Source organism: Sinocyclocheilus grahami, unplaced genomic scaffold (genome assembly GCF_001515645.1).
Source record: "Sinocyclocheilus grahami isolate Dianchi unplaced genomic scaffold, SAMN03320097.WGS_v1.1 scaffold119.1, whole genome shotgun sequence".
NCBI classification, from domain to species: Eukaryota; Metazoa; Chordata; class Actinopteri; order Cypriniformes; family Cyprinidae; genus Sinocyclocheilus; species Sinocyclocheilus grahami.
The window spans coordinates 626,955-654,454 of record NW_015505298.1 but is presented as its reverse complement, the minus strand read 5'-3'; the positions used below and the strand labels follow the sequence as shown (position 1 = coordinate 654,454).

The window sequence follows — 27,500 nt, the reverse complement described above, 5'->3', positions numbered from 1 at the left end:
TCAGCCTGGGAAAAAATCTGTGGGCATAAGTGCCCGCTTTTGTTCAACGATGCGCTCTCTTTCGGTTTCTTCATTTTTAATCGCTGTCCTCCGTTCAGTAACTGACCGTTCACATTGTAGTTGACTTCTCCTGCGTAGTGGATCAGTCTGAACTCCTCACGACCCATCACTTTACGGGTTTTTACATCAGCCAGCTTGTGACTGTAATGTAGTGCAGATAAAGATGTATAAATATCATATATATTGGTTTGCAAATGCTCAGTATATGATTTTAGGTCTGATATTAGAAGGACAAAAGGAAGGTGGCGCGACTGACGTTAGGAAGTGTGCATGGCCACCGACAGTGTCCTCAAGCTTCTCCAGGAAGGTGATGTCACTGGCATCTCCAGGCCGGAGACACTCTTCATCCTGTAGAAAGAGAGGTCAATAATTTTAGATTTAAGCAGCTTAAAACAATATCTAATATGTTGATGGAAGTTCACAGAGAGCATTCTCACCAAGATGGAAATTATTCCTTTAAACTTTTCCTCCACTAGATCACAAATGATCTTGTTGTTAAAATATTGCACCGGCTCCCACTGGAGAAACACAAAAACATGAGCATCACTGCATTTGAACTAAGAGGAAAATATTCAAGATTTGTGATGCTGTTTTTGATATAAAATTCAAGGAATGCAAAATCAAGAGCATTCCCAGCCCACCCACGAATCAAGGCCACAAACAGGCTTTCTTTAACAGTCTATGCTTCACAATGTTTTATCGGCAGTGTGAGAGGTCAGCATTACCATACTAATACAGCATGAAAATAAAGCCCACGGCACGTTTGCCCATAATGTGCCCATTGAGCTGCGGGTAAGACCCCATTCCAGCACCCCGCACACGACTCACATATGCTGAGCTGTGTATGTGTACAGTACGCATATGCGTATGTGTTTCTGGGAGTTCTCACCGTAATTCCCTCAGCTTCATATTCCTCCTGCTCCGACTTCAGAGTCAGTTCAATGAAGAGCTGCTGCAGCTTCTCATTACAATAGTTGATACAAAACTGCTCAAAACTAAACGGACAGAGAAAGAGAGGCAGAGTGAGTTATCTCTGAAAATTAGTCTGATTATACTCTTGTAATAAATAAATAAATTTATAAAGAAAGAAAGAAAGTTACCCAGATTCAAAGATAACCAAAATAAAAGGAAGGCTTTATTTTTCTATTTAATGTATGAAATATGATATACTGATTATCAAAAAATTATTAATAATATGATTATTATGATCATTAATATGATTAATTTCATATATATATACAATATGAAAATATTTTAAAATACTCATGTTAAATAATTTATATTCATATTAAAGGGGTCTGTAACAGAATATGCTGACTGTCATTTCGTAAAGTTTTCGCATTTCCAAATGCCTGAGAGTAGAAAAACGAACAACGATGGGAAGGAAAATTGATGAATATAACAATTCAGGATGGCATACAGATAAAACAAGTTATATAATTTAGACAAATGCGATTATACACACGCTCTAGTCTAGTAGATGTGCACACACACTGCTAGTTTACAGGGAAGCACCACATCTGCAAAACATCTGGCAGAACGGCCATCTGTTCTGCTTCTGTTGGCCTTCCCATTTTTAGACGTCCTTCATATATGCGCCAGTCTTATCGCACAGATAATAACAGTGGCGCATAATTACTGGAGAGGTTTACTAGGACTACAAACTGCTCAGAATAAATTCAGCATCTTTTCCTTGGCATCGTTGAGAGTCATTCTTTCGCTAAGACAGCAGTCCAGGGCAACAATTACACCCCGTACTGATCTCACCACTATACGCTGGCATCTGGAGATTAATAAAACTGTATGTCATGAAACATGTTGGGTTACATGTGCTGTGTACATGTTTACCTCCAGCACAGGGTTGGACTGCAGAAGGCGATCTTTGACAGTCTGCACATGCTCACTGGCTGGGCAGGTGACGGCGTAGTACTGTAGAACCTTTTTGGAGGCTTCGGTCTTGCCAGCACCACTCTCACCTGAGATGAGGATGCACTGGTCCCGTCTCTCAGTCCGCATGGAACGATATGCATTATCAGCCACGGCATAACTGTATAGGGAATATGTCAAGATCATAAATGCTTAGTTATGTATTTTACCAAACGACAGTTCACAAAGTAAAATTACTTTAATCAACACTGTAAGATTAAGTAAATAATAATAATAATAATAAATGAATATAACAATTCAGGATGGCATACAGATAAAACAAGTTATATAATTTAGACAAATGCGATTATACACACGCTCTAGTCTAGTAGATGTGCACACACACTGCTAGTTTACAGGGAAGCACCACATCTGCAAAACATCTGGCAGAACGGCCATCTGTTCTGCTTCTGTTGGCCTTCCCATTTTTAGACGTCCTTCATATATGCGCCAGTCTTATCGCACAGATAATAACAGTGGCGCATAATTACTGGAGAGGTTTACTAGGACTACAAACTGCTCAGAATAAATTCAGCATCTTTTCCTTGGCATCGTTGAGAGTCATTCTTTCGCTAAGACAGCAGTCCAGGGCAACAATTACACCCCGTACTGATCTCACCACTATACGCTGGCATCTGGAGATTAATAAAACTGTATGTCATGAAACATGTTGGGTTACATGTGCTGTGTACATGTTTACCTCCAGCACAGGGTTGGACTGCAGAAGGCGATCTTTGACAGTCTGCACATGCTCACTGGCTGGGCAGGTGACGGCGTAGTACTGTAGAACCTTTTTGGAGGCTTCGGTCTTGCCAGCACCACTCTCACCTGAGATGAGGATGCACTGGTCCCGTCTCTCAGTCCGCATGGAACGATATGCATTATCAGCCACGGCATAACTGTATAGGGAATATGTCAAGATCATAAATGCTTAGTTATGTATTTTACCAAACGACAGTTCACAAAGTAAAATTACTTTAATCAACACTGTAAGATTAAGTAAATAATAATAATAATAATAAATGTTAAATTAAGTAGATAAAATGAAGTAGCTAAATAAAAATAAATATTTATATAGATTAAAATGTACATATTTGAAATCAGATTGTTTTCATTTTCAGCATTTTAATTTAATTAATTAAATTAGCTTGAATTTACTTAATCAAAATACAATTATGACATAAGCAAAAATAAAAAAAATGAAAAAGCAATAAAGTAACATTATTGCTTTTTGTATTCGAATTTGTTCTGATTGCATTTACATTTTACACAAATAATAATACACACAAATAATGCACAATAATAATAATATGTAAATTAATTAATTATCATTATAGGTTAAAAAGTTTATATAAAAAAATAAATACAGAAGTAAAATTTAAAATACAATAATAAAAAATGTACAATTACAATTTTCATTTATAGTACTTAAAACAGTTATTTTATTAAGAACTTAGTTATTTTTCATTATAGTTATTATTTCTATTAAAATACATGTATTTAATTAAAATTCAGCCCTTAATATTTCTAATAATTTCTCTTGGTGTTATATTGTATGTGCAATGTTGATTCAAATTACTTTTCTGGTAGCATTAAAATAACACATTCTTTTGGTAAAGCCTAAAAAGACATTCAGGTGTCAGTTACGTTGTTGTGTAAACAGTGGAAAAGCCCAGTGAGGATGGAGTTGCCAATGATTTTCATAAGGAAAGAGCAGGGTGACACCAGAGACGGTCTGTGTTTTTTCAGCCTGTATTAGAGCTGAGATAATGCTTTCATCACTTTTACACATCTGCTATCAGAGTGAGATGAACACTGCGGTACAGCGGGTGTACAGTCTGCTTTTGGTGAACTATAACTTTATACTTCCCTTTATCCCTCCAGACAACTGAAAGCTCCCCCCCCCCCACACACACACACACACACACAAACCTTACAGATAAGAGTCTATGAATGTTACGATTGTAGCAGAACTTCAGTTTATAGTCAACATTCCACAGATATTCTATGGGAATTTCCTCTTCACTAACAGAAGACAACAAGGAAGATAAACAAGATCCACCAAGTGCATAAAAATGTGGATTAAGCATTTTGCATATTTAATACTAATAAATATTTAATACAATATGCATTTAATGAGTATTCAACAGAAATGTTCACTGACATTTTGTAGTCCTTAAATGTGGAAGAGAATTTGCTTTTTCGAGCCACTGGTTCCCTCTGGAATTTCTCATGTTTTTTGGTGTTTTAATAATTAAATAACATTCACATTTTGTGAGATTTATATTTATTTAATATAATATTTACAAAATTAGGAATAAATAATTTGAAAATGAATAAACATGAAAAATGTTTGAACTTGATAAAAATTTAATTTATTTTAGATGGAAACTTCTGTAATTATATTATAATATTTTTAACATATAAAGAAATGGTTAGAAATACAAATAAAAAAAGACTAAAATTCGAATAAGTCTAGATATAGCACAGCTTAGTTTGAAATCAAGGGTTTAAAGTTTGTTGAGAATGCAGTGTGCAGTGACAGATGAACTCTCCCGTCTACATCCAATTCGCTCTAGCGTTCTTGGCACTGTTAAAATAAAAGTCCCACTTCTGACACATCAGGCTGAAACAAAAAATGCTGATGATTAAAAATGCCAAACATTGGTCGATATCAGTCTTGGATGATATGTCAGTCGACCACTACATCAAATGTGAATTCTGAAGCTGCTCTATTTTTCTTTTTTTTAAACATAGGTTGCTAAATAAGGAAGGACTACAACTACCATAAGGATGTGAGTTTACATGCTTGACGAATCAGACCACTGCTGTAGTCCTTACTTAAAAACAACAACAAAAACATTAGCCATCCCATTGGACTAATCTGTGCAAGTAGAGAATTGTGGGTAATAATGACTTGTTCCTGATTGCTTACATGTGAGGTGAGACTTCATAGAAATTGACGCCCCTGTATCGCTCCATGTGCTGTTTAGTGTAGATCTCCAGCTCTTTGTAGGGGTTCATTGACACCAGCACAGAGCCAATGTACGTCTGAGGGAGGAAGACAGACAAACAGGAATAAGATCAATACTCTGGGATTTGAGCTTTAAGAGCGAATAGAACCGGTAGAACAGCTCTTACATAAATGAGGTTCTCCTTGAAGCGTTTGCGGAGGTTCTCGATGAACGCCACCTCGCTGGTGTGGTTCTCCAGCAGGACAAAGTCCTGCACGCCCACCCGGTCCCTGGCTGTCAGGGCGTTCTCCATCATAACTCGGATTCCGTCACTGCCCACAGCCTGACAGAGAAAGAGCAGAAGTGAGATAGAGAATCACACTTACACCCTCCAGACGCAGAGCAGCGCGAGGTGATATATAAACACTGTAACACACACAGTATGTCAAGGCCCTCTGAGAGCCTTGAATAAACTCAACAACTCCATCATGACCCCTCCCATTTCATAACATGCACAGAGTTCAGCTCATTTGAAACCCAGCTAAAGAAAGCTTTTATTTTAAAGTATTTGTATGAAAGATCTGTCAATGAACCACACATACCATTGTGAACAAAATGTCACTATCTAAAACAGTGGATCTGTCAAAGTTAATACTCTGAAACTTTAAAAGTACCAGGAAGTACTACCCTGACTTCTTTTTGATAAGATACCACCATACTACCATGGTTTTTAGACACGTACCTTGTTAAAACTAGGAAAGCAAGATACACTACAATTTAAAAATCAGTAAAAAAATATTTTTTGAAAGAAATCAATACTTTTATTCAGCAAGGACATAATAAATACATCAAAAACGACAGTAAAAAAGTGACAAATAAATTACAATTTAAAATATATTCAAATAGAAAGTTATTTAAAATTGTAAAAAAGTTTCACACTATTAATCTTTACTATATATTTTATAATATAAATGCAACCTGGGTGAGAATAAGATTTTTTTTTTTTTTAAACAAAAAAAAATATATAAAAAATACAGTCCCCAAGCTTTTGAAAAACAGTGGTACTATATTGGTTTTTAGAGATTTTTTAATTTATCAATACTAATTGCATGTATAAAAGGATATGTATTGGTTGATATTAGATATTTTATTGTACATGCCCATTTACTTCATTTGTATCTTTATATGTAATAACTCAAATAATTTAATATTACCTTGTTGCATTTAAATAAACTGATTTAAGTTTTTGGTGTTTTATTTTTAATAGGCTATATTTAAACAAAATAGCACAAGGTACAATAGCTACAAGGTACTATATAAACACTGTTGTATAAGAATACGATACTCATTAAGTGCCATATTCAAATACCATAGAATTACCATCCGATTCCATACAAATAAATTTGAATGGAATTGAAATTGAATTGAATCATTGCTTCATGGCACCACCACAGTACTATTTATAAAGGTACAATGCAGTTTTACATCATTAGCTTGATTACATCTCCTTTACAAATAAACAAGACGCTCTAAACCATCAATTTTCACACTTAAACCACATCTCTAACTACATCAGTGCAAGCTCCACCCAAACTCAAATGTGCTGACAAAACATACTCACATCTATTACCAGATCTGTATTTTTAAAGAGAGAACCCTTCTCCACAATGGAGGCCTGAGTTTTCCGCATTAGATTTCCAATGTTTGACAAATCCATGGTGTTGAAACAACCTTAGCTGTCGCTCCTTCTCCAGATATGCTCTTTATCACTGCATAAACTAGTAGGACACAAAAATTTACTAAGTTCTAGTAGGTCACTTGTCATCTGACGTCTGTAATCCTGATCAAAGAGGGCTATGGGTGATGCTTCCTAGCTTAAAACAGAAAAGCACACTTACACCCACTCACACACACAAACACACTCAGATGAACAAATGCGTGATTATGCATCGAAATACACACAGTCACATTGTGTGAATGCACCAGCTGCCAGGGCTGTTGTTTTGCTATTGACACAGCAGCGGCCGTCCCCTAGAGGGAGAGACAGATACAGCACACCTGAGCAAGCACTTTAATTAAGTTGATGCACACCAACTACAACAGGCTAACGGTGGGAAAAAACAAGCCGAAAGAAAAACATAACAGGTAAGCGGGAATAGTCGACAAGTGTAGTGCCAGGAAGTGACTTCATTGCCAATCAGTCAGCCTGCTGAATGCACCAACAGAGCTGCACCAACTCTGAAAAGTCTAACATGGCCGGGTGTTGCTCTCTCTTGTTCTCTATTAGGCCGGTTTTGCATTTCCAGCTCAAATCTGGTTTAGTCTAATCTGCAGACACCCACATGGAATCTGGTTTTCACAAACCACATTTAAATGCACTGTATTATGTTTCCATAAGATCAAAATTCAAGTGTTTTGGTTGTTTTAGTCATTTAGGATGAAACAGTAAAAACAGAAAAAAAAGAAGCAGTGCCAAGGTGTTCATAGTGGATAGTGCATAGCTATGTGGTTGCTAGGGTGTTCTGGGTGGTCGCTAAGTGGTTAATTACTGGCTTAAGTAAAAAAAAAATGTCTTATTATGTTCTTGTCACTAGATATGCTAGAGTCTACCCCTTTTATCACTTACTAGGAGAAAATCAACAAAAAAATATTTATATAGGTTAAACTGAACATACACTACCATACAAAAGTTTGGGGGCAGCAAGATTTTTTTTTTAAAGAAATGAATGTTTTCATTCAGAAAGCATGCATTTAATTGATCAAAAGTGACAGTAAAGATTTTATAATATTACAAAAGTTATTTTATACATCAAAGAATCTTGAAAAAAAAGTGGTTCCCACAAAAATAAGTGGCACAAGTGTTATTTTAAATTATTGCAATATTAACAATATTACGGTTTTCACTGTATTTCCGATCAAATAAATGAGGCATTGGTGAGTGAAAGAGACTTCTCTCAAAAACCAAAAATGTAAAAAAATCTTAATATTAACCCAGACCTTTTGAACGGTAGTGTATATATTCGATTCAAACAAATAAGAGTGTGGACACTCAGACCCACAGATCAGATTTGAAAATCAAATCAGAAGTGTGAAGTGAACATAGGCCTGGACGATAAAACGGTATCAATATTTATCGACGGTACACCTTCTTCGATAACGATATGTAACAAAGTTCGTAAGTCGGGAAGAAGGAGGCGGGAACCGGCGAACATTTAAATAAAACTTTAATAATAAAATAAACACAAAATAGCGCGCCCCTCACGGACGACTGTCGCGCACAAACGAAACCAAAATACAAAATTAAATCCAGGCCTGGTCCTCTCTCGTCTTTCCGTCGTCACTCCTCCTTTGTATCCTTCTGGAGCTCCTCCGTGGGACTCGAGACCGGTGAGTGGTGCAGGTGTCGCTCATTATCAATTACTCCACCGGCCTCGCTCCGTTCCCACGGCTCTCGGCCCCGCCCCTCTCGTCACACGATATAAAAACATTTTCGATATAGCGCACGATATAGGCACGTGCTATGAGTGACGCAGACTGCACACACAAACACGAACACATGCTGAATTGAGTGCTGTGTCTGCCTGTGATGCGGAGATTGTGAATAAAAAAAATGTATATTAGTCGAATTTAAAATAAACATTTGCATTTGAATGCAAAAATAGTACAATCAAATGTTAGGTGTGCGTCAGGGAGCGTCATCAGTGGAGTGCGAGATGTGGTGATGATGATGTTATAAGTGACGTTGTTGCATTTTTATGTTTTGTTAGTCTAGCCCACAAGACGCGCAGTTGCTGCGTTATGCATTCAAAATATTATAGAAATATAGAACCTCAATGCGGAGAAGATCTTGATTAGGTTAAAACCGAAACCAAGCTATTCACACAGAGCGCATATTCAACGCATATTTAGACGACAAATATGACTGCTGCACTCGTGTCTCATGCAAGAGATGTAGCCATGCAAAGTTAAAACAGTTTAAACTTTTTGAAAACACGTCGCAAATTTGTGGAGGTTTATTCCTAGTTCACTGCGTCTCTTATGCTTTTAAATGCAATCTGCATGATAGGCGCTTCGGCTCTTTGGATTAAGCAATGCATAAATACACGATGCTGTTTTGTTCATAATTGTTCATGCAATTTACAAAATTATATTTGATTTATACGAGTTATTGAAGACGTAATGCACGTTTTTTTATAGACTTATTTCCTTGCGTTGACAATTTAAATGTGCTGCATTATTTTGCTCATTGCGCCCTCCTGTGGCCTCGGGAGACAAGACAAAAGTTTCCTTAAGACCTATTTAATCTGCATATAAAACATTAGAAATTAGATATTTGTTTAATTTTTATTGTGTGTTTGACTGTTAAAACAAAAGAATATTTATTGTTTGTCTCAATAAATTGGGTTAATTTAAAAATAGAGTGGTTAAATGTAAAAAAAAAAAATTTCTATTGCTCTTTGTTTTAAAAAAGGTTATAAAAAAATTTCAATAATTATCGATACCGAACGATATGAAACATTATATCGTTGATACATTTTTTAGCTACATCGCCCAGCCCTAAGAACATACTGCACTCTTTTCTTAATCACATCTACATGTTTGTCTCTCTTATTTTGCATGCATATTCTTCTGCAGTGACACAGAACTGACAGTTAATAATCGGTCGTGGAGACATAATCAAAACTAAACACGCTGGCTAGACAGACCATGACATAATTTGTTGGCCAGCTCAAGCATAATATGTCCTGCCCTTCGTCAGATCATTTCCACTACAGCTACTGTACTTACTCCAAGACAGTTGTATGATACAGATCTGCGACACTTGTATAATTCAGACAGCTTTTATTTTTATTAAATACTTGCTATTTGAGGAAATAATTATTTTCATGTTATAGCCGACAACTGACAGAACAGTTAGAATTCTATACTATTATTTATAAATAACTCAAAACTAAATTAAAAACTAAAATCTAACGTTTTAAATGCTACAAGGAAATTCAAACTTCACATTAAACTACACAGCTTGAAAAATGGATATATTTATTTTGAAATATGTTAAAGATTACATTTAACGGTGTTATTCAATTATTAGTGTTTTTAAAAATGAACTTTAAGTGAGCGTTAGATTACTGCAGAGGTAATCTAAATGTAAAAATACAGAAAAAAAGCTTGTGTAATAAAATACTGAAATGAATTTAACTGGATACCCAGGTCATACAAGGATCTTTGGATATAGAGTTGTTGGAGGGTTCTTGGTGCACGTTAGCAAATATTATCTGTGCATCACCTAGATGTAAAAATCCTATAGCCGCCAAAAGCCAATATAAACAAATCTAACCATTCATTTAGAACAAAAAATATGCCACAACCAGAAAGCAGACCCTTGCTACTTTCTCCAGAAACAGGCTCCATTACGGCATTGTTCTTCATAGATTTGCTTTCCTGTTCTTTCTTTCCCACCTCTGGTCCCCTTCCACATGCATGCAGGTCTATAAGGCAAGCTACATGCCTTTCCCATGTTCTCACTTTTTCCAAATCCTGCTCTGAAAACAACGGATTGAAAAGCTTGAGACACGACCGTGGTCAAATTATTCACTCTCCATTTCACTCTAACCTCTTCTGAAAAATAAATATCAAAGAGGGAGCGGTTTGTTCTTCTTTGTGAACAATAATTGCCTTTTGCATGACCTTCCAACATCCTATTAATTCGCTTGGTTCTTGTGAGCAGAGCGGTTTCAGGGAGATCTGCCGAGTCAAGCTGCCTTCGTCAGCACTTCTCACATTGCAAGACGACATTAGCAGTCTTTGGAAACAGACGGATAGGGACCAGAGCTTTGATTACCAAGATTGATTATTTGAAAGAGTGAATGTGCAAATCAAACACTCCAGTATTTCATTTCTCTAAGGTCAAGTCACTGATTCTGTCCAGTTAACAACTCCTGATATAACCGGAGGATGTGGAAGAAGAGAAGAATGTATTGTGCATTTTTGCATAATTAATGAAGGCAGTGGATAAAGGGCACATTCCTAGATATCCAGAGCAAAGTCATGTGCTCCTTACCCTTCTCACCGGGAAGAGTGGAGAATGGTGAAGAAGAAAAGCACATCTTGTCTGCTTGCTTATGATTTTAAGTTTTTGAGGTTACCAGTTTCCATCCTGATTGAGTCATCTGGCTCACTTGTTACCTCTCTTCTTTTCTCAGTAAAGAATAAGGGGTGGAGACACCCAGACTGTTGTGGAGAGGCACAGCTACATTAAAAAAAACGATGATGGATGCATAAAGTTGTTTCTTTAAGTATGGTCACTATTACTATCCCAACAGATTAAATAAGGGTGCTTTCACACTTGGTTCGATTGCCTGGTCCAAACCTGAGTTTGATTGCTCCTCCCTCCCACTGCCCCACGCTGGTTTGTGTTCATACGGTGTTTTTCGGTTCTGAACCATGGTACGTTTGCGTCATCAGAGTGGCAGCTAGGTAACGACAATGCAGAAGACAGCAATATGAATGGATGCTTGCGCACTTGATTTTTGTACTTCGGATTTTGAAAATTCTGTTTCATTTCCAAAGCACCAACACAAAACGGCACAAGTCTCTATTTATCATGACTGTAATGCAAAGGTTCAAAAGAACCCCGGAGTCAATTTTTGTGAGCAGAAATGAGATATAAATTCTCTCTGCTTGCAGTGCGTCAATCACACTTATCAGGAAAGCGAGTGAGTAAACGCATAAATACACAGTTTGACCAATTTATATGTCATATTGAACAATAGCAGTTAAACTCTGTGATTTAGGACGTCTGCGTTCACATCAGAAGCAAACCGTACCAGAATTTGCATGAACCGCACCCCAGACAATCCTTCTGAGACGGACCCAGGTACGGTTCATGTGTGCGCACCCGAGTTCAGAAAACAGCGTTCCAAACTAATTGAACTCTGACATCAAACGAACCCGGGTGCGCACCAAAAGTGCTAGTGTGAAAGCCCCCCTCAAAGCACAAAAAGTCAACTTTTTTGCTTTTTATTTAATATTAAGAATAGATTAAAACAGTCATGGGAACTATTTTCCTACTTACTGCCTTATATTGTTTATTTTTGACAGCTTTTGTCAGTTCGCCCATGTCCTAAGTTTTTAATCTTTAAATATGAAAGCCATCACATAAGAATTATTATGCCCCCTCCCCCCAGATAATAATATATTATACATATTAAATATAAAAAATATATAATGCATATCATTTTTACAGACAAGGATTATTATATTATTTTTGAATAATAATAATAATAATGCAAACAAAGATAATTAATAATGACTAAATTCAATATTTATTGTGTAAAAATTATTTTACACAAATCACAACCAACAATTGTGCCCTTAATACAAAAGCATAAATTCTTAAAAACACTGAAATGTAATTTCCATGCCCTTGCTGTCAAATACAATGCATAATTTGTGATGTTGAGGAAATTATACTGTAGTGAAAATCTGAAAAAAAGAGAGAAAATTGATAATGCCCATAGATGAAAAAAACACCCATTAATTTAAAAAGACTTCCTACAACATTAATCACCAACAATGACATGTGGACATGTGTGAGTAGAAGTTTGGGATATCTTGTTTTTTTTGTTTTGTTTTGTTTAAGAGAGATGTAAAAAGATCAGACTCCTGCAGCTTCGATCCATGCAGATGGTCGAGGGGAAAAGCATTTTTAGCACTTCTCCAAATGTAATGCAACTTTTTGGCCCCTATTTTGCATGCGATTGTTCATAGTCATGAAACTGACAATGAAACACTTGTAAGTGCTTAAAACACAAGACCCCAGCACAGGCCTTGCTGCGCACCACATTATATCATCCTCTAATTAAGACATATTCATCAATAAATCTTCAAAGAAGATGTCTTGCAATGCTCCTTTAATTACCACCACACAGATGGCGAGAAATTCCATGGGTGGCATTGTAATTCACGCCGGTCTGCTGAGTCGATGGCTGTCCTTGTGTTAAAGGGGCTGTGTTGGTTTGGAAAGTCAGCTGGTGGCTGTCAAACTTCAGGGGGAAAGTTGACAGACAGGTGTGACTGGCTCGGTCTAAACAGGTGAAGAGTTTTACATCATATGCACCCCCTCTACATGCTGAACTCACAAACTCACATACTTTTTTACTTGGAGAAGATATAAAATGACCAGTTATTCTTTATTCCAGCCTGCCAGACAATGCAAGGCATTCATGTCCAGAGGGCATTTGAAGAGCAGTCGGGAGAAGTGTAAACTGCTTACTGGACCGCCACAGTATTCCTGGCCAGTTTCATTCTTACAGTGTCTCCCATCCAATCGCATATAAATGTACAGCTATGACTTTCCTTAATATCTCAGAACTGAGTATCTCACTCTTCTCAGTCGTTCCAAGCAGCATATCACTATGTAAACTTCATTTCCTCTGCCTGAGATCTGGCTCTTCCTGTGAGTGGTGCAGCTGTTTAGCAATTCAGTGGAATCTCGAGCGAAACTGCACCAGATACCATAAATCTATTGTCAGCCATTCATCAAACTTCTACAGTTATTTGCCTATGATGAAAAGTGCCAAAATTCGATCACATCTAAAGTACTGCTGACCACAAGGTGTTTATTTGAATGTGAAATGATGCTCTGCAAACGGCACTCGTAGTGTATCACGACATTGAACGGGTGAAAGGTGAAAGGCCTCAGAAACCCAAAGCTCATATGATGGTCTTTATCTTGAGTGCTTGTTCTTGAAATTTCTGTTGGCTTTCGGTGGAATATCGCAGATGACTGAGACAGGAAGAAATGTAGCAGGGTGGAATGACCCGATGACAGACGCCAGTTTCATTATCTCTCTCACTCTCTTTCGAGCCTGAAATTCAACAGTGACTGCTGCTGGTTCAAAGCCAGAGATTGCTTCACTGTGAGACGACACTGTGGCATAAACACAGATACTGATAGTCCGGCATGAAAGAGGGTCCCAAGATAGGATCAGTGCCTGATAGGACAGACAAACTCCAAATCCTTCTTTTCAGAGGAAAAGTGATCTTCACTATTTATATTAATATTTCAATTCAATAAGTACTGTATGAGCGATTAGAGATCAGCTGATATTCATGCCTATGAATGCCTTATGAACAACCTTGTCAATAATGCCTAATGTCTGTTTACAGAATATTTTTTTAAATTACCTTATTTAAAAAAAAAAAGTTTAGTATAATTGGTAAAAAATGCTATAATTATATATATTTTAGATTATATATAGCGTTATAATGTACCAATCAATATAAGATTCTATAATTACATATTTTTCACACACACACACTGTATGTATGTGTATATTTAAATATATATATATATATATACCCACAAACACACACAAGATTATATATAGTGAATTATGAATTATTATATTTACTATACCACATGTATTTATCTAAACGCACAATATAATTATAATGACCACTCTACTCTCTAGTTATTTGTATTATATATTATAAAATCCATTTTGTGAATGCCTGCCATATCAGCTCTATCACTCCCTGTGATACTTGCATTCCAGTTGTGCTAGCAAATCATTACATAATCTAAACACAAAATAAATTGACGACTTTGGACCAGAACCACATATTTCACTTTCAGAAGACCCTGACTGACATTGCAGAAATCTCCCAGCTGCTTTTGTTTAGTATGATGCATGCTGTGGTTCTTACCATGCCTCGATACTTCATCTTCCCAATCTTCCCAGCTTGTTGCTGTAAGTATATGAATTAGAAGTATTTCCAAAACACTCTCTTGTTTAAGAAAGCGTGCCGAGTTTGTTATTTCAACTTCTTCTGCACCATGTGTGGGAGCGTCCCAGCTGCCATTTCTTTAGCTTTAACTTTCCTCTCCTTTCCTGCGTCTCACTCTCTTTCTCACTCCCTCTCTCCCCCCTCGCTGCCTGCGGAGGCACGAGTCAGTCCTTCTGAAAAGTGACACACTCCCCCTCTCTGCCCCCCTCGACTCGTTTGCTCGGTCCTCCTGCAATAGGATTTACAGTGAAAGCTAAAACTTTCCAGCCCCCCTGTAGTAGCCCTGCATGTGCCCATCCTTAAAAACCAGCCTGTGCCTCTTTTAGAAAATATTACAAACAAAAAACGTAAGAAAAAGCATATGAACAGTCCGTCTTGTGCTAACAGACTCAAGGAAGCAGTGAATTGGGATTGGCAACTCTGGAAAGCTCTGTAACTTGCATTTTGGATGAAATGTAGCAAGTGATTACGCCAAGTGAATTTTCCTCCTCTTTTCCCGCTGCCCCAGTGCATGCTAAAGCAGATTTCAGATAGGGATCGTCAAGGAGGTAAGATTGATGTGCTTAAACTTGGCTCAGTTACTCGAGGTATAACCTGATGCCACAGGTGTATCACCTTAAAATATGGTTGATTTATGACTGTAGTTTCTGTTTGATTAACAGATACAGAAACAGATAGAACCGATAGAAAGAATGATAAAACTGAGAAAAAACTGCAATATTTATACAGCTGAGAAAGTCTTTCGAAAGATCTCTGCAAATAATCACCAAGAGGCTCTGAAAAAATGGTTGTGCATCAGCACTTCGGAGTCTTTCGAGTGTATGACAAAGGGTTAATGTATGAAGACACACCCCATTTTCTCCTCTCCACCCAGTAAGAGCACAACACACCACCTGTTCAGTCCACACACACACTTGTATAGATCTGGTAAGACCTTAACTAAGGTCACTACTACTGCCTATAAACAGAGCAGCGCCCTCCACTGGACACTCCAAATGACGTAATTGTGCACAGAGAAGCTTAGAGAAATGTTCTGGATTTAATATAAGTTGCAAAATATAGGCGTGCAGCACTTCACACCATGTGAGTCATATAAATCCTCTCCCGTTCTTTCGGTCCTATCAATCTCTCATTCTTGCTACCTCCCTTTCCCACTTATGCCAACATAATCAGAGACCCCGCCTGCTGGAATCAGTGATATTTTCCAGACAGTGTGAGCTGCTCCCTCTTTCTCTATGGGAACACTGACAATACAGGTTTAGGGTGTAAGAAGCGCAGGGAAAGTCACACGTATGTCACCGGCCATTATAACTTTGCTTGCATTCTGCTCATTGTGCACACCTTTCTATCAGTATGTGTGTACTAGTAAAAACGTTATGAAATTATGACAAGTGGCTACAGTCAATGGATCACAATGGTTGTCTAAGAAACCAGATAAATAAACAGCGGTTTCTAAATCATCCCGTTGTTTGATCAGGGTCACTTTGATCCATCTTTCAAAAGCTGTCTTACTGCCATCGGGTAATAAGGCAATTTGTTAGTGCTCCACCTTACTGTACTTAGAACTGAGCCAATTATGATAGTAAAAAGCTCTCCTGTTAGAGCTAGACAGACCTTAAAGAAATAGTTGCTTTTTTAAAATGAAAAATAAAGACGTTTTTACTTCCCACGTGAAACAAAAGAGAATTCTGAAGTATGTTCATGCCGTTTCTTCCATACAACAAAAGCATATGGAGGATCAAAACTGCAATAATGAATGGATGAATGAATAATTATGAATGAAATTGAAAGAAATTATATTGAATTAAAGAATTAATAAATTTTATATTTTTTATCATTATTAATTTCAATGAATACATGTATGAGTCCTTAACAAATATAATTTTCTTACTGGATCATTTATTTATTTATGCACTTATTTATTTTGTGCAGTATATTTGTTTTGTCACTCACATTTCCTCATTTATTTATTCATTCAATTATTCAGTCTTTTGAATACATGTTTTTATATGAGAAAAGCTGCTTGGACATTCTGTAAAATATCTTCTTTTGTGTTAAGATTAAAGAAAGTCATACAGGTTTTAAACATGAATAGTTATTCCTTATAATTATTCCAAAGCATCATCCATTGTGTTAAACACAGACAGGTTAAAGAAGCTTACAACAGTCAGACTCTGTGGACTCACACCCTTCAGGTCACTGGAAGAACAGGACCCGCACATCCTCACATGGCCTTCTGGCCAAGAAACAAACACTCTGAGGTTTTGTTTGTTATGTGGGGCGTTCTATTCCTTAAAGTGGTCAAAATGACATCCGTGGGAAATCAGTAATGGAAACTCTGGCTTTTTTCCCTGCATGCCTGTTGTGCTCTCACCCCATTTATACTTCTATTAGCCACTTTCAGAGCTCCTGACCTTCACTTCCTCTCTCTTTATTACTCAATCTACAGAATAAATTCCTTCATATGCAGAATTTTCTCACTTGAAGCATCCCAATTTGTATTTTTCCAGTCCAATATGCACTGAAAGTATATTGTTTGCTGGTTAGGGGAAAGGAGATACATCAGAAGTTTGAGGATGTTTTTGAATGTCTTTTATGTTTATTCATGATTTTAAAAAAACTTTTCTGATTTAACATTTTAAAATGGAATTACATTTTAATGCATCTTTGCTGAATAAAAGTATTAATTTCCTTTTAAAAAAATGCTAGACATACCCCATCAGGAAAATGCGTCCTAATACCATAAAAGGTTTGCATTTTTATGTAAACATTGGTATCTAGCTAAATTCATTATTACTTAACAATAACTTAAAAACTGCTGTACAAGGGGCAATAAAGCAATTAAAGCTTGCATGGATGCACACTTCAAAAGTCCATCTGAAATAGTAGATCACCTGCCACCCATTTAAGGATGATACTATTATCCAGGATGCACAAATTCTAATCTTGCAGATGCAGGATGGATAGTATGCAAACAGTGTGCTAATTGTACATTTAATAATGTACATTTTTTAAGTATACATATTCATGGGAAGTCTGAACACAAACAAATCCATTTTCATTCCCTTTTGTTCTCGACCACAATCGTCTGTCCACATCATTTATTTGAAATTGGATCCTGGTAAGGACTTAATGATGTGGGCGAAAGGCATTTTAATTCAAATTATGTGTAATGAGACTTATGAAAATGTTTGGTTATTATACTTAGTCAATCCATTCCCATCTCCTCCACTTCTCTCTTTCTGCCCCTCCCTCCTTCTCTCCGCCTACTCTGTCACAGGCCTATTTATACTCTCACACCAGGATCGGTCTATTTGTAGAAACTGTTGTGCTGGGCAGAGGACGGTTCAGAGGGACCAAAGATCAAAGCTATGAACTTTTACTGGTGTGTAATTCTTCAACAAAATGAATCCACTGGCCAGTGTTAAGGTTAAGAAAAGGAGAGTGTAATGAATGAACTTTAAAACCCTCTTCTTGTTGGTTTTAAATAGTAGAGTTAGCATTTAAAACATACTTCCTCTCTGTTCTAGTTGACAACTAAATGAACTTTTCACCTCTAGAAGGCTGTTGTTTGCTTTTTTGTGTTCTTCCTTTCACTTTTTGCATTTGTTCATGACTTAAAGGGATAGTTCACCCAGAAATCGCCAACATTTTCTTTCTTCAGTGGAACACAGGAAGAGAAATTCTGAAGAATGTTCTGGTTGCTCTTTTTCATGCAATAACAATCAAGGGGGACTGGAACTTTCAAGCATCAAAAAGACACAAAGACTGTCCCTTTAAGACTGTCCCTGTGAATATGTTCGCAGAGAAAATAGAACACAACGACAATAAGTCCGTCTTTGTTTACTAATGTGTCAGGGCCTTGAGCAATGGGAGTGGTGAGAAAAGCCTGACACTGGGAAAAGACCCAAAGCATCATGCGGAAGATGGGAATGAGATGAGGGCTGGTTTGTGAATAAACTGGAACAATTTCACATTTATAAGACCTGCAGAGGGAAGCAGAGAAAATAAACAGAGAAAATAAACCAAGAAAGGGACCTATGGGACACGCATGAGACATGATATTTGAAAGGCAGTACATAAGAGAGGGTGGTGTATGATGGAGGCGAAAAAAACAGAGGGAAAGCTGAGAGTGAGTGATGTCAGAACAGAAGAATGTAATGTGGGTGTTAAACAGTCAGCACAGGACTGGGGACAGCAAGAGAGAGAGAGCGAGAGGTAAAGACGGGGGAAACCCATCACTGTCACATTACGATGTAGTAATCAATGTTGTGATATAACTAAGCAAGGTCACTGTGGCAACGTGCAAGTAAGGAAGTTGTATGTTGACTGAGAGTGAAGCTCACTGCTTTATCTCTTTCATTTCCTCTCATCCCTTCTTCATCTGGGCTTTTTGAGTCATACAGTACCTCACATGGTGGTGTGAGTGACTGCTTGCTCCACTGAACAGGACATACTCATTTCCAGACAACCTGGAGCTCTAAAATGATGTGTTTTCTGGAAAAGAAAAAAGGTTCCTTTCCAAAACACAAAACCGGGCTCAAGTCCATGGCACATTAATCATTCAAATGCTTAGGAAAACCCATGGATTCAGTGTTTTTTATATGGATGCACATTTTTCCACTCAAACCCAAACGGCAAAAAGTACACAGATATTTTTTTTAACCTATATTTCAAAATACCAAAAAGAAACATATGTTTTCAATAAGTTTTAGTTACTTGTATTTACTCGTACATTTTGGGCCGATTTTGATTTATTTTATGTTATGTTTTATATATTTTCTAAATATATTTGTATTGTCCAAAACATAATTTAAAAAACTAGCGTAAACTAGATTAACTAGATAAATTTTTTCAGTTTAAGGTGTTAAAATATTTAACGCAATTAATGCAGGGGCGGAGCTGCACAACTGCTGCTTCTGTCTCTTTTTCTTGACAAGAATAGCATTCATTTAGACGCAGAATGTATTTACGACCACATCAAACAGGAGTCTTTTCAGACGCGCACTCCATCTTCAACTCAGCGACAGGCGCTAGTCAAACGAGTGCGGAAAGGTATATGTGACGAGGGAGCTTCAGTAGAACAACAGTGAAATTATGAAATGTTGTCACGCCAAACAATTTTTCCTGTCCTGTTAGCCATTATATAGTGCTTGTAGCATTCGCAGATCTTCAGTTGCACGCACAAATGTAGCGGCGTGCACTGTAGCCGGTATCATTTCATATCAAAGCGCAAAAGAAACTACGAGCATGCAATGTCATATATGTCAGTTAAGTCATGAAGTTACCAAAAAGGTGATTAAAGCTGCCTTAAAACTGTACGTGTATGTATTTGTTATATGAAATACATTTAAGAACATGCCTCTGACATGCAGTGGTTTTCAAAACTGTCCCGGTCTGGAGCACCCCAGCACTGTCTCCCTCATCTAACACACCCGATTCAACTCGTCAGCTCATTGGTAGAGACTTTAAGACCTGAAGTGGGTCAGAAAAGATAAAGATTTGTGAGAAAATACGATGCGTGGAAGACCCGTATCACGCTCAGCAACGGCAGCTCTTAAAGCAGTCAAAATAACCTAATAACCCAGCTGCTGTGATGTCTGTTAATCAAAGAACAAAAGAGAAAAAAAACAGAGGAAATCAATTAACTTTTGTAGCTTTATGGATTAATCTTTATTTAAATTAGAATTTAGTGTTTGATAACTATTTATTTTCTGCATATTTCCTACTTGCTGAAGGGCACAGGAAGTTAAATATGACATTTATTATAATGGGTTTACGTGAAGATTGTTTTAAGTTCACTTAAATTAGAAGTTGTTATTTTTTTTAAAGTCTAATAAATGTTAAAATTGTTAGCTCTCAATTATACTGTAATGTTGAATGGCTAGTCAATGGTTAAATATTTTAGGGGGGAAAAAACAGCAGTAGAAGCATCAGTAAAAACATTTCCTAGAACCATCAGTAGTACTGGTATCAGTGATACTTGCCTTCAGTCATAAAAAAGATGCCATTAAACAAATATTAAAAATATACTGTCTTTATGTAGTTTCTACATTCATTTTAAGATTGAATGTGAAATTATTACAATATAAAAGTATAGGCTATTTAAAAACTTTAATGCTAGGTGGGATTAATCACAATCAATTTCAGAAAAAAATGTGTGATTAATTAGTTAATTTTTTTAACCGATTGACAGCACTATACAAAAAACATTTTACACTATTTATAATATGTATATGACATATATTCAAAATACTTTTTATCATATATTTGAAAATATTTTTGGCATATGTGGGCGAAAACGGTCATTCCCTTAGGTTTTCATGAAAAAATAATCCATCAATGCTTTCCAACAGAGGTGAAAGATGTATGAGGCAAGAAATCTCCAGTAAAACAACACCAATCACACTTTTCTCTCTCTTTCTAGCTCTACTTGGTGGAGCAACATGTTTGGAGGCGGGAACCAGAACCACTAGACACGCCCACTTCTTCCACAGCCAACAGGTTAAGAGGGAGGAGGAGAGGAAAGGACAAGCATTACTTCATCCCAGCCTTAATATTTCTCACCAGAGTTGTTGCAGTGAGATACAAGTGGACAAGACTGTACTTGTCAGAGGAACTCCAATCATCCTACACATGCAGAAGCCCTGTACCCAACCCCCAAGAGGCCCTGCTCTTTCCAGGTCTGGTCTGGAAGAACAGCACAGCGGCGCTGCTTAGGGCCAGCTGGATCTCCCATTGCTTTCACATACAGCAGCTGGGTTGGCAACGCAATGGCTTTAAGTCTCCTCCTCCGAGATCTTAGAATACCCACAATGCCTTATAAGGGCAGGTTATGCTTCTCAGCGTGGGACAGGGGGTTCCCACAAGGGTTCCTCTCTCTATCCAATGCTGAGCGGATGGAGGATGGAACAGTGATGACCCTGCCACCTCCTCCCCATTTCTTTCTCTCTTTGGCCTCCAACAAGCTGTTTTCAGGGCAACTGTACTGTCCAATAAAAAAAATCATAAATACAAAAAGAGTTAAGAGTTAAGTTATTAAAATTATATAGTATTTTGTCTAAACAAATTCTAAATAAACAGCAAATGTATTATTAGATTATCAAGCAAACTTAAGTATTAGATTATAATATTATCCAATTGTAAACCTAAGATAAATGAGCATTAAATATCCAACACAATCCAATATGATAAATGAAAACAAAAATCTCTAATATCAACTTGTAATCAATTTGGTACCAAAATATTGTGTATGCCTAATATAGTGTGCTCTAACACGGAGTATGTGCTAAGATATGATCTGAGATTTTTTTCCTATATATTTTTCCTGTGATAAGTCAAGGCAGTTGAGCGGTCAATTAGAGATGCTGATATTTATTTTTCAACACCACATCCACTGGAAATGACTTGCATAACAATCCTTGAGGATGCTGCCAAAATACAGATGACAGGCCTTCCTGTTTTCATTGTTTTCCACTTCTTCAGAAGTCCATGATTGGCAACAGTCAGACTGTTTCTAGCAAAACACAAAGATCAGTTGTAGATCAGTTGAGTCCGACGGCCTACAGTTACTTCTCTCACCTCAAACTGTCCCACTCGAAGAAACGTGTTTTAAACAATCAGTCATTTTAAGGACCCTCTCAAGGACTCTGCTTACACCGCTGGAGCCAAAGTCCATCAAGCAACATTTCAATTTTGCCAAATGTTGCTTTTCTAGTTAGAAATTGGAGTATAAATTTGTTTACAATTTTAATTCAGCTTACTTAATTCCAATACAAATGTTTGTTACATCAATTCAAATTCAGAAATTTGAATTTAAAAGGCATTATCAGCTCATTTCTGAATGGTGCACAACCCTGGATGTCATGTCACCATGCAGGCATCCAAGAAAGTTTAATTTAAAGGGGTCATATGATGCGATTTCAAGTTTTTCTTTCTCTTTGGAGTGTTACAAGCTGTTCGTGAATAGATAAGATCCCTAAAGTTGCAAAGACTAAAGTCTCAAACCCAAAGAGATATTCTTTATAAAAGTTAAGACTCGTCCACGCCCTCCTAAAATGCCTAATTTAAACACGCCCCCACATGTCTACGTCACTGTGTGGGAAGATTTGCATAACACTGCCCAAATGTTTATGCTAAGAAAGGAGGAACATTTGTGCAAGGACAAATCCATTGATTGCTTTACAAACATTGTTTTGGATCAATCATCGATTTTTCAACCACCACCACTATGAGAGGAGACAATGTAGTCGTAAAAATGGGCAACATCTCTGGAACACTCAGGCACAATATGCATATTTCTGTGGTCTGTGTGCAAGGCCACACCTGGCCTGGATTGCATGACTTATCTTCATGCAGGAGAGAGCCTGGTTATAGGTTAACCCTTACAGATCTCAATGTTATCGTGAGAAAGGAAGGCAGCTCATAAAGTTTTCACTTCAAAGGTCTTTGATAAAGACCATTACTGAACTCTAAGACTTGATTTATTCTGAGCGGTTAACAGAATGAGGACATATGCATGTGAAGGATGGTACCATGAACAAGACAACACAGAATTGCTTTCGTTCCCGTGCTTCAAGGGCATCATGGTTCTACCTAGATTGTGTTAGGGTCACAAAGGTCATCGTGTTTGGGAAAGAACTAGAGCAGGTCGTCTTGATGCTGGAACACAATGGATGCAAACAGGCATGAACAACCCGATGTAAAATAACATGGGGGTATGGTGAAAAGATGCAATTACCGCTGTAATTTCATCTCACAGTGCACCTCTGTGAGAAGGAATGTAATGACGTGTTATAATAATCCCTCAACTCCAGCCACAGTGTTTGCCCTTGTCAAACGTGGCAGACCGTAAACCTGAGTGAAAGGATCCCAGATGGATTACAGAATATCTCACACCATCAGGTTAATCAGTAGTATGTGTATGTGTCACTAAGCGAAGCGAGTATTTTAAGCTGCCAAACCACACAGTCAGCACAAGAGTAATATGAGCGGATAAGCACATCTGCAATCTGAAATGACAGTCATTCCACTCAATTTATGAAAATAAGAGAAAATGTTTGACTGACTCTCTGCTAAGCAAATATGCCTCATATTTCTTGATAGTTCAGGCGTCCATTTAAGCCTCAAAAGTACCATGATGCTTCAGGGTTTTAAAGTACGACTGTACGTGAATATGGTAATCATTTATTATCTTGATACACAGTGGCCACTTTTAAAGTATTTGGACACTTTTAATGTATAATTAATTTATATTATTTAACTAAATATAAAAGTGCAATTAATAAAAAAAAATGCACATGCACTCTTTTCAGTCAATGCATTTCACAGAATAAAGTTTAGGTTTTAAGACATGTATATATGTACATGGAACAGATGTATATATATTAAAAGTGGATCAGAAAAGAGAGGCTAAAAACGCATCAGAAATCACATGCTGATTTGCTGCTCAAGAAACATTTTGTATTATTATTGTGTAATGCTGAAAATGGAAGTGCTGCTTAATATTTGTGAAAACCATTATACATATTTTTCAGGATTCTTTATTGAATAAAAACATCAACATAACAGCATTTATTTGAAACTTTTTATCAAATAATGCTGAATAAAAGCATTAATTTAAAAAAACAAAAAACTTTCTGACCCTAAATGTTTAAGAGTCTAAATACTTTCTGTGGCCACTGTACCTGAGCCATAGTACTTTTTAATGAACATTATAAATAAGAATTTTAAAACACCATTCAAATGAACCATCCAGCAAAGCTGTAGATAAAAGGCTTTGGTCAGGCCTTTGCAGTTTTTCCCTGATATGGAGCAAAGCGGAGTCCAAGGGCAGGGCCCTCAATGGGACATTTCAAGTGGAAGAACCACAGCTAAATTAAGAAAAACTGCAGATCCTACAAGCTCATGACTCACCACAGGGCATCAAGACATTTAACAAATGCACAGTCTCTTTCTTACCCTCTGTTACTTCCCTCCACCGCCATCAGTTCTCACACTAAAAACTAGATTAAAACCTGCGTGGCTGTTCATACTGTAAACAAATTAGCTATCAAGGCTACTGCCACTCATACTCTGTTCCTCTCTATGCAAACATTTCAAACCACAGCTACACGATGAATGTTTTTATCTACTGAAGAAAGAGGCTGCAATGATAAGCAAAAGACTAAACGTTTAAAGCCAACATGAACGTTCGCAACCCAGTAATGTAGCGCATTTCTAAAACAGGATATTCAATGAGAACAAAAAGCAGTGTGGGACTTGAAGAGCTTGAATATTTTGATGAAAGATTACAAAATGACAAAATGAATCGTTCACCAGCAACATGCATTACAAAGTAAATAGGGTTAAGTTCATATGAATAGTCTGCTACAACAAATTTATACTCAAAAAGTTGCAGAACTTAACTTCAGTTTAATGCAGTGTAGAGACTCGTATATGTGGTTGGTTAACCCTGAGAACTTCCTGTTCTGAGTGTTTCAGACACAGGTGTATCCCCTTTGAGATCTCTCTGGGACATGTTGACAGACCAGCAATGAGGATAGGGCTGGGTTTGCACAGCTACATATGTCACCAGCCCTCCCGCTCTAAACCAAATATTCCTCCGCAATCTCACCATCATCATAAACACGATGAACGGAGAGTATTTGGAAGATAAAGAAACAGACTAATGGTTCCTTGCATGATGGAAAAGTGGGACACACATGGCACACTTATATTGCTTACTGCTGACAGACATAGAAACTTAATTGTCTTGGGACAGCTGGAAAATAGCTCAAGTACAAAGTCTCCCAGCCTCTGACCAAAAACCAGAATCCCTCTGCTCTGAAAATATGCTCTATCCCAAAGTGTTTCCCTTTTGTCAAAGTCAACACTGCATACCCCTGAGTTAAAGGAATAGTTCACCCAAAAATTTTAAATTAACTTAAAATGTACTCAGAACAGATTTGGAGAAATTTAGCATTACATCATTTGCTCACCAATGGATCCTTTGCAGTTAATGGGTGCCGTCAGAACGAGCATTCAAACAGATGATAAAAACATCACAATAATCTACAAGCAATCCACAAAAGTCCAAAAGTCCATAATCCATAAAAATGCTTTCTCAAGTGGAAAAGGTTCATTGCCTGTTGTCTTCTCACATCAAAATCCACCAACATATTTGTTTAGAACTGTTTTCGCTTGTAAACAGTGCTTAATCTGTGCATATCACATGCGGGTTATTGTGATGCTATATCAGATCTCATTTTGACGGTGTTTTTTTCTGTCCTCTGATAAGCATTGTTCAGGGCTGCTGTTCCCAAAAGCTTTAATGCTTTCTTATGATACTTTTGGGAAACGCAGCCCTGTTTGAATGCACTGTCAGCAGTGAGTGAATGCTCTCTGTGATTGATTGGTTCTGTCTTGCAACATTTGCGTGTTCAGATGAGCAGGAAAATAATTCTATCCTACACAGTTACTTGCGAACAAAGGTTATTTGTTCAATTCAATGCATTTGTACGCATTATTATTATTATTTTAAATAAACGAAATCACTGGTAAATAAAACACACCTTAGTATCGATATTTTTATACTTATACTTTCGATACTCGCGTCAGTATCGATATATCGATACTTAGGATCGATATGCCCATCCCTAACGCCCATAGTTTTGCACTTTTAAGCTTTGGAGATGGGGGTTTGTTTGTATAACCCTCATGCATTTGAATCAAGATCTGAACAGGTCAGGGTAGTATTTTCAGAAATGGCATGGAGTAAAGTAACAGGTGAGATGACAGTTGCTGTGTATCTAACCCTAGTAAGCTGCCACGTGCCTATGACGCCCTAAAATGCTGTCTATTTAGGGAACTCACTAACTTATGAGCAAAGTGTTGGAAAGTCCGACACTTTCCGCGAATCAGTTCTTTCCAACCGTTTGTTACAACAACAACAAAAACGCTTCAAATATGATTATTTTACGTTATGACGTAATCACGTGGTCACGTTTTTTTTTATTACTATGGTTCCTTTAATACGAGTGATTATTTTTTGTAAATTCATGGGTTCCGGATGTTTTTTTAATATTTGTGTTTTATTTCGGCTATGTAGCCATCGTTTATTCCTCGTTTCAAATGCTCTTACCATCATTGCTTATCGGCTCACGACTCGAGAGAGAACTGCTCGAAGGAATCGTTCAGTCCGGATTTGTGGTTCAACAAATTTATCGAAAAGATCCGAGTCGTTCATCAACCGGACATCTCAAATAAGCAAGAAACCAATCTTAACGAAACATTATCTTGACAATCCGCACGTCTGAATTCAAAACTCGAACGTCATGAAGCTAAACTGACTTTGATTCTGTTTCTAACTGAAATGAATGGCGTCAAGCACTTACCTTGATCAAAGCACGCAGATTTCAAATCCTGCAACGTCCAAAAGCACCGGTCGCTCACTGTTATACTGCATAAGAGAAACCCAGCAGTGATGGGAAACTTCTTCTCAAACTTGAGCTGTAATCTGGACCTTTCCCTCCTGTGTGAATCCCACCGACGAGAATATTTACCTCAGTGGGACACTGAAAAGTCGCTTTTACAGTTGCTTAGATCAGTAAAGCAAATGTAGTAAAAATGACTGCTGGAGATTTGCGTGTAAAAAACAAACACACAGATTATCATACTCTAGTTTAAAGTAAGTACTATGCCATGGAACATGTACTCGGTAATGGCTTGAAGCTTTACCACCCAGCAGCCGCACACCGCCCTCTCTCTCTCACTCACTCACTCACTCAC

At 37.3% G+C, this 27,500-nt stretch overlaps 1 protein-coding gene across 1 annotated transcript in view; it reads right to left on the bottom strand.

Annotated features, from left to right (window-relative positions):
• The window catches only part of LOC107589741 (unconventional myosin-Ic-like), a 43,291-nt gene that overhangs the window by 9,397 nt on the left and 6,394 nt on the right, over positions 1 to 27,500 (bottom strand). Inside the window, exons 3-10 of the mRNA XM_016278262.1 lie at positions 5,128 to 5,283; positions 4,922 to 5,037; positions 2,679 to 2,885; positions 1,909 to 2,107; positions 950 to 1,057; positions 498 to 578; positions 317 to 408; positions 107 to 201 (exon numbers count right to left, since the gene is read on the bottom strand). Of these exons, the coding sequence (XP_016133748.1) occupies positions 107 to 201; positions 317 to 408; positions 498 to 578; positions 950 to 1,057; positions 1,909 to 2,107; positions 2,679 to 2,885; positions 4,922 to 5,037; positions 5,128 to 5,283 (1,054 nt within the window). The remainder of the gene's footprint in view (positions 1 to 106; positions 202 to 316; positions 409 to 497; positions 579 to 949; positions 1,058 to 1,908; positions 2,108 to 2,678; positions 2,886 to 4,921; positions 5,038 to 5,127; positions 5,284 to 27,500) is intronic.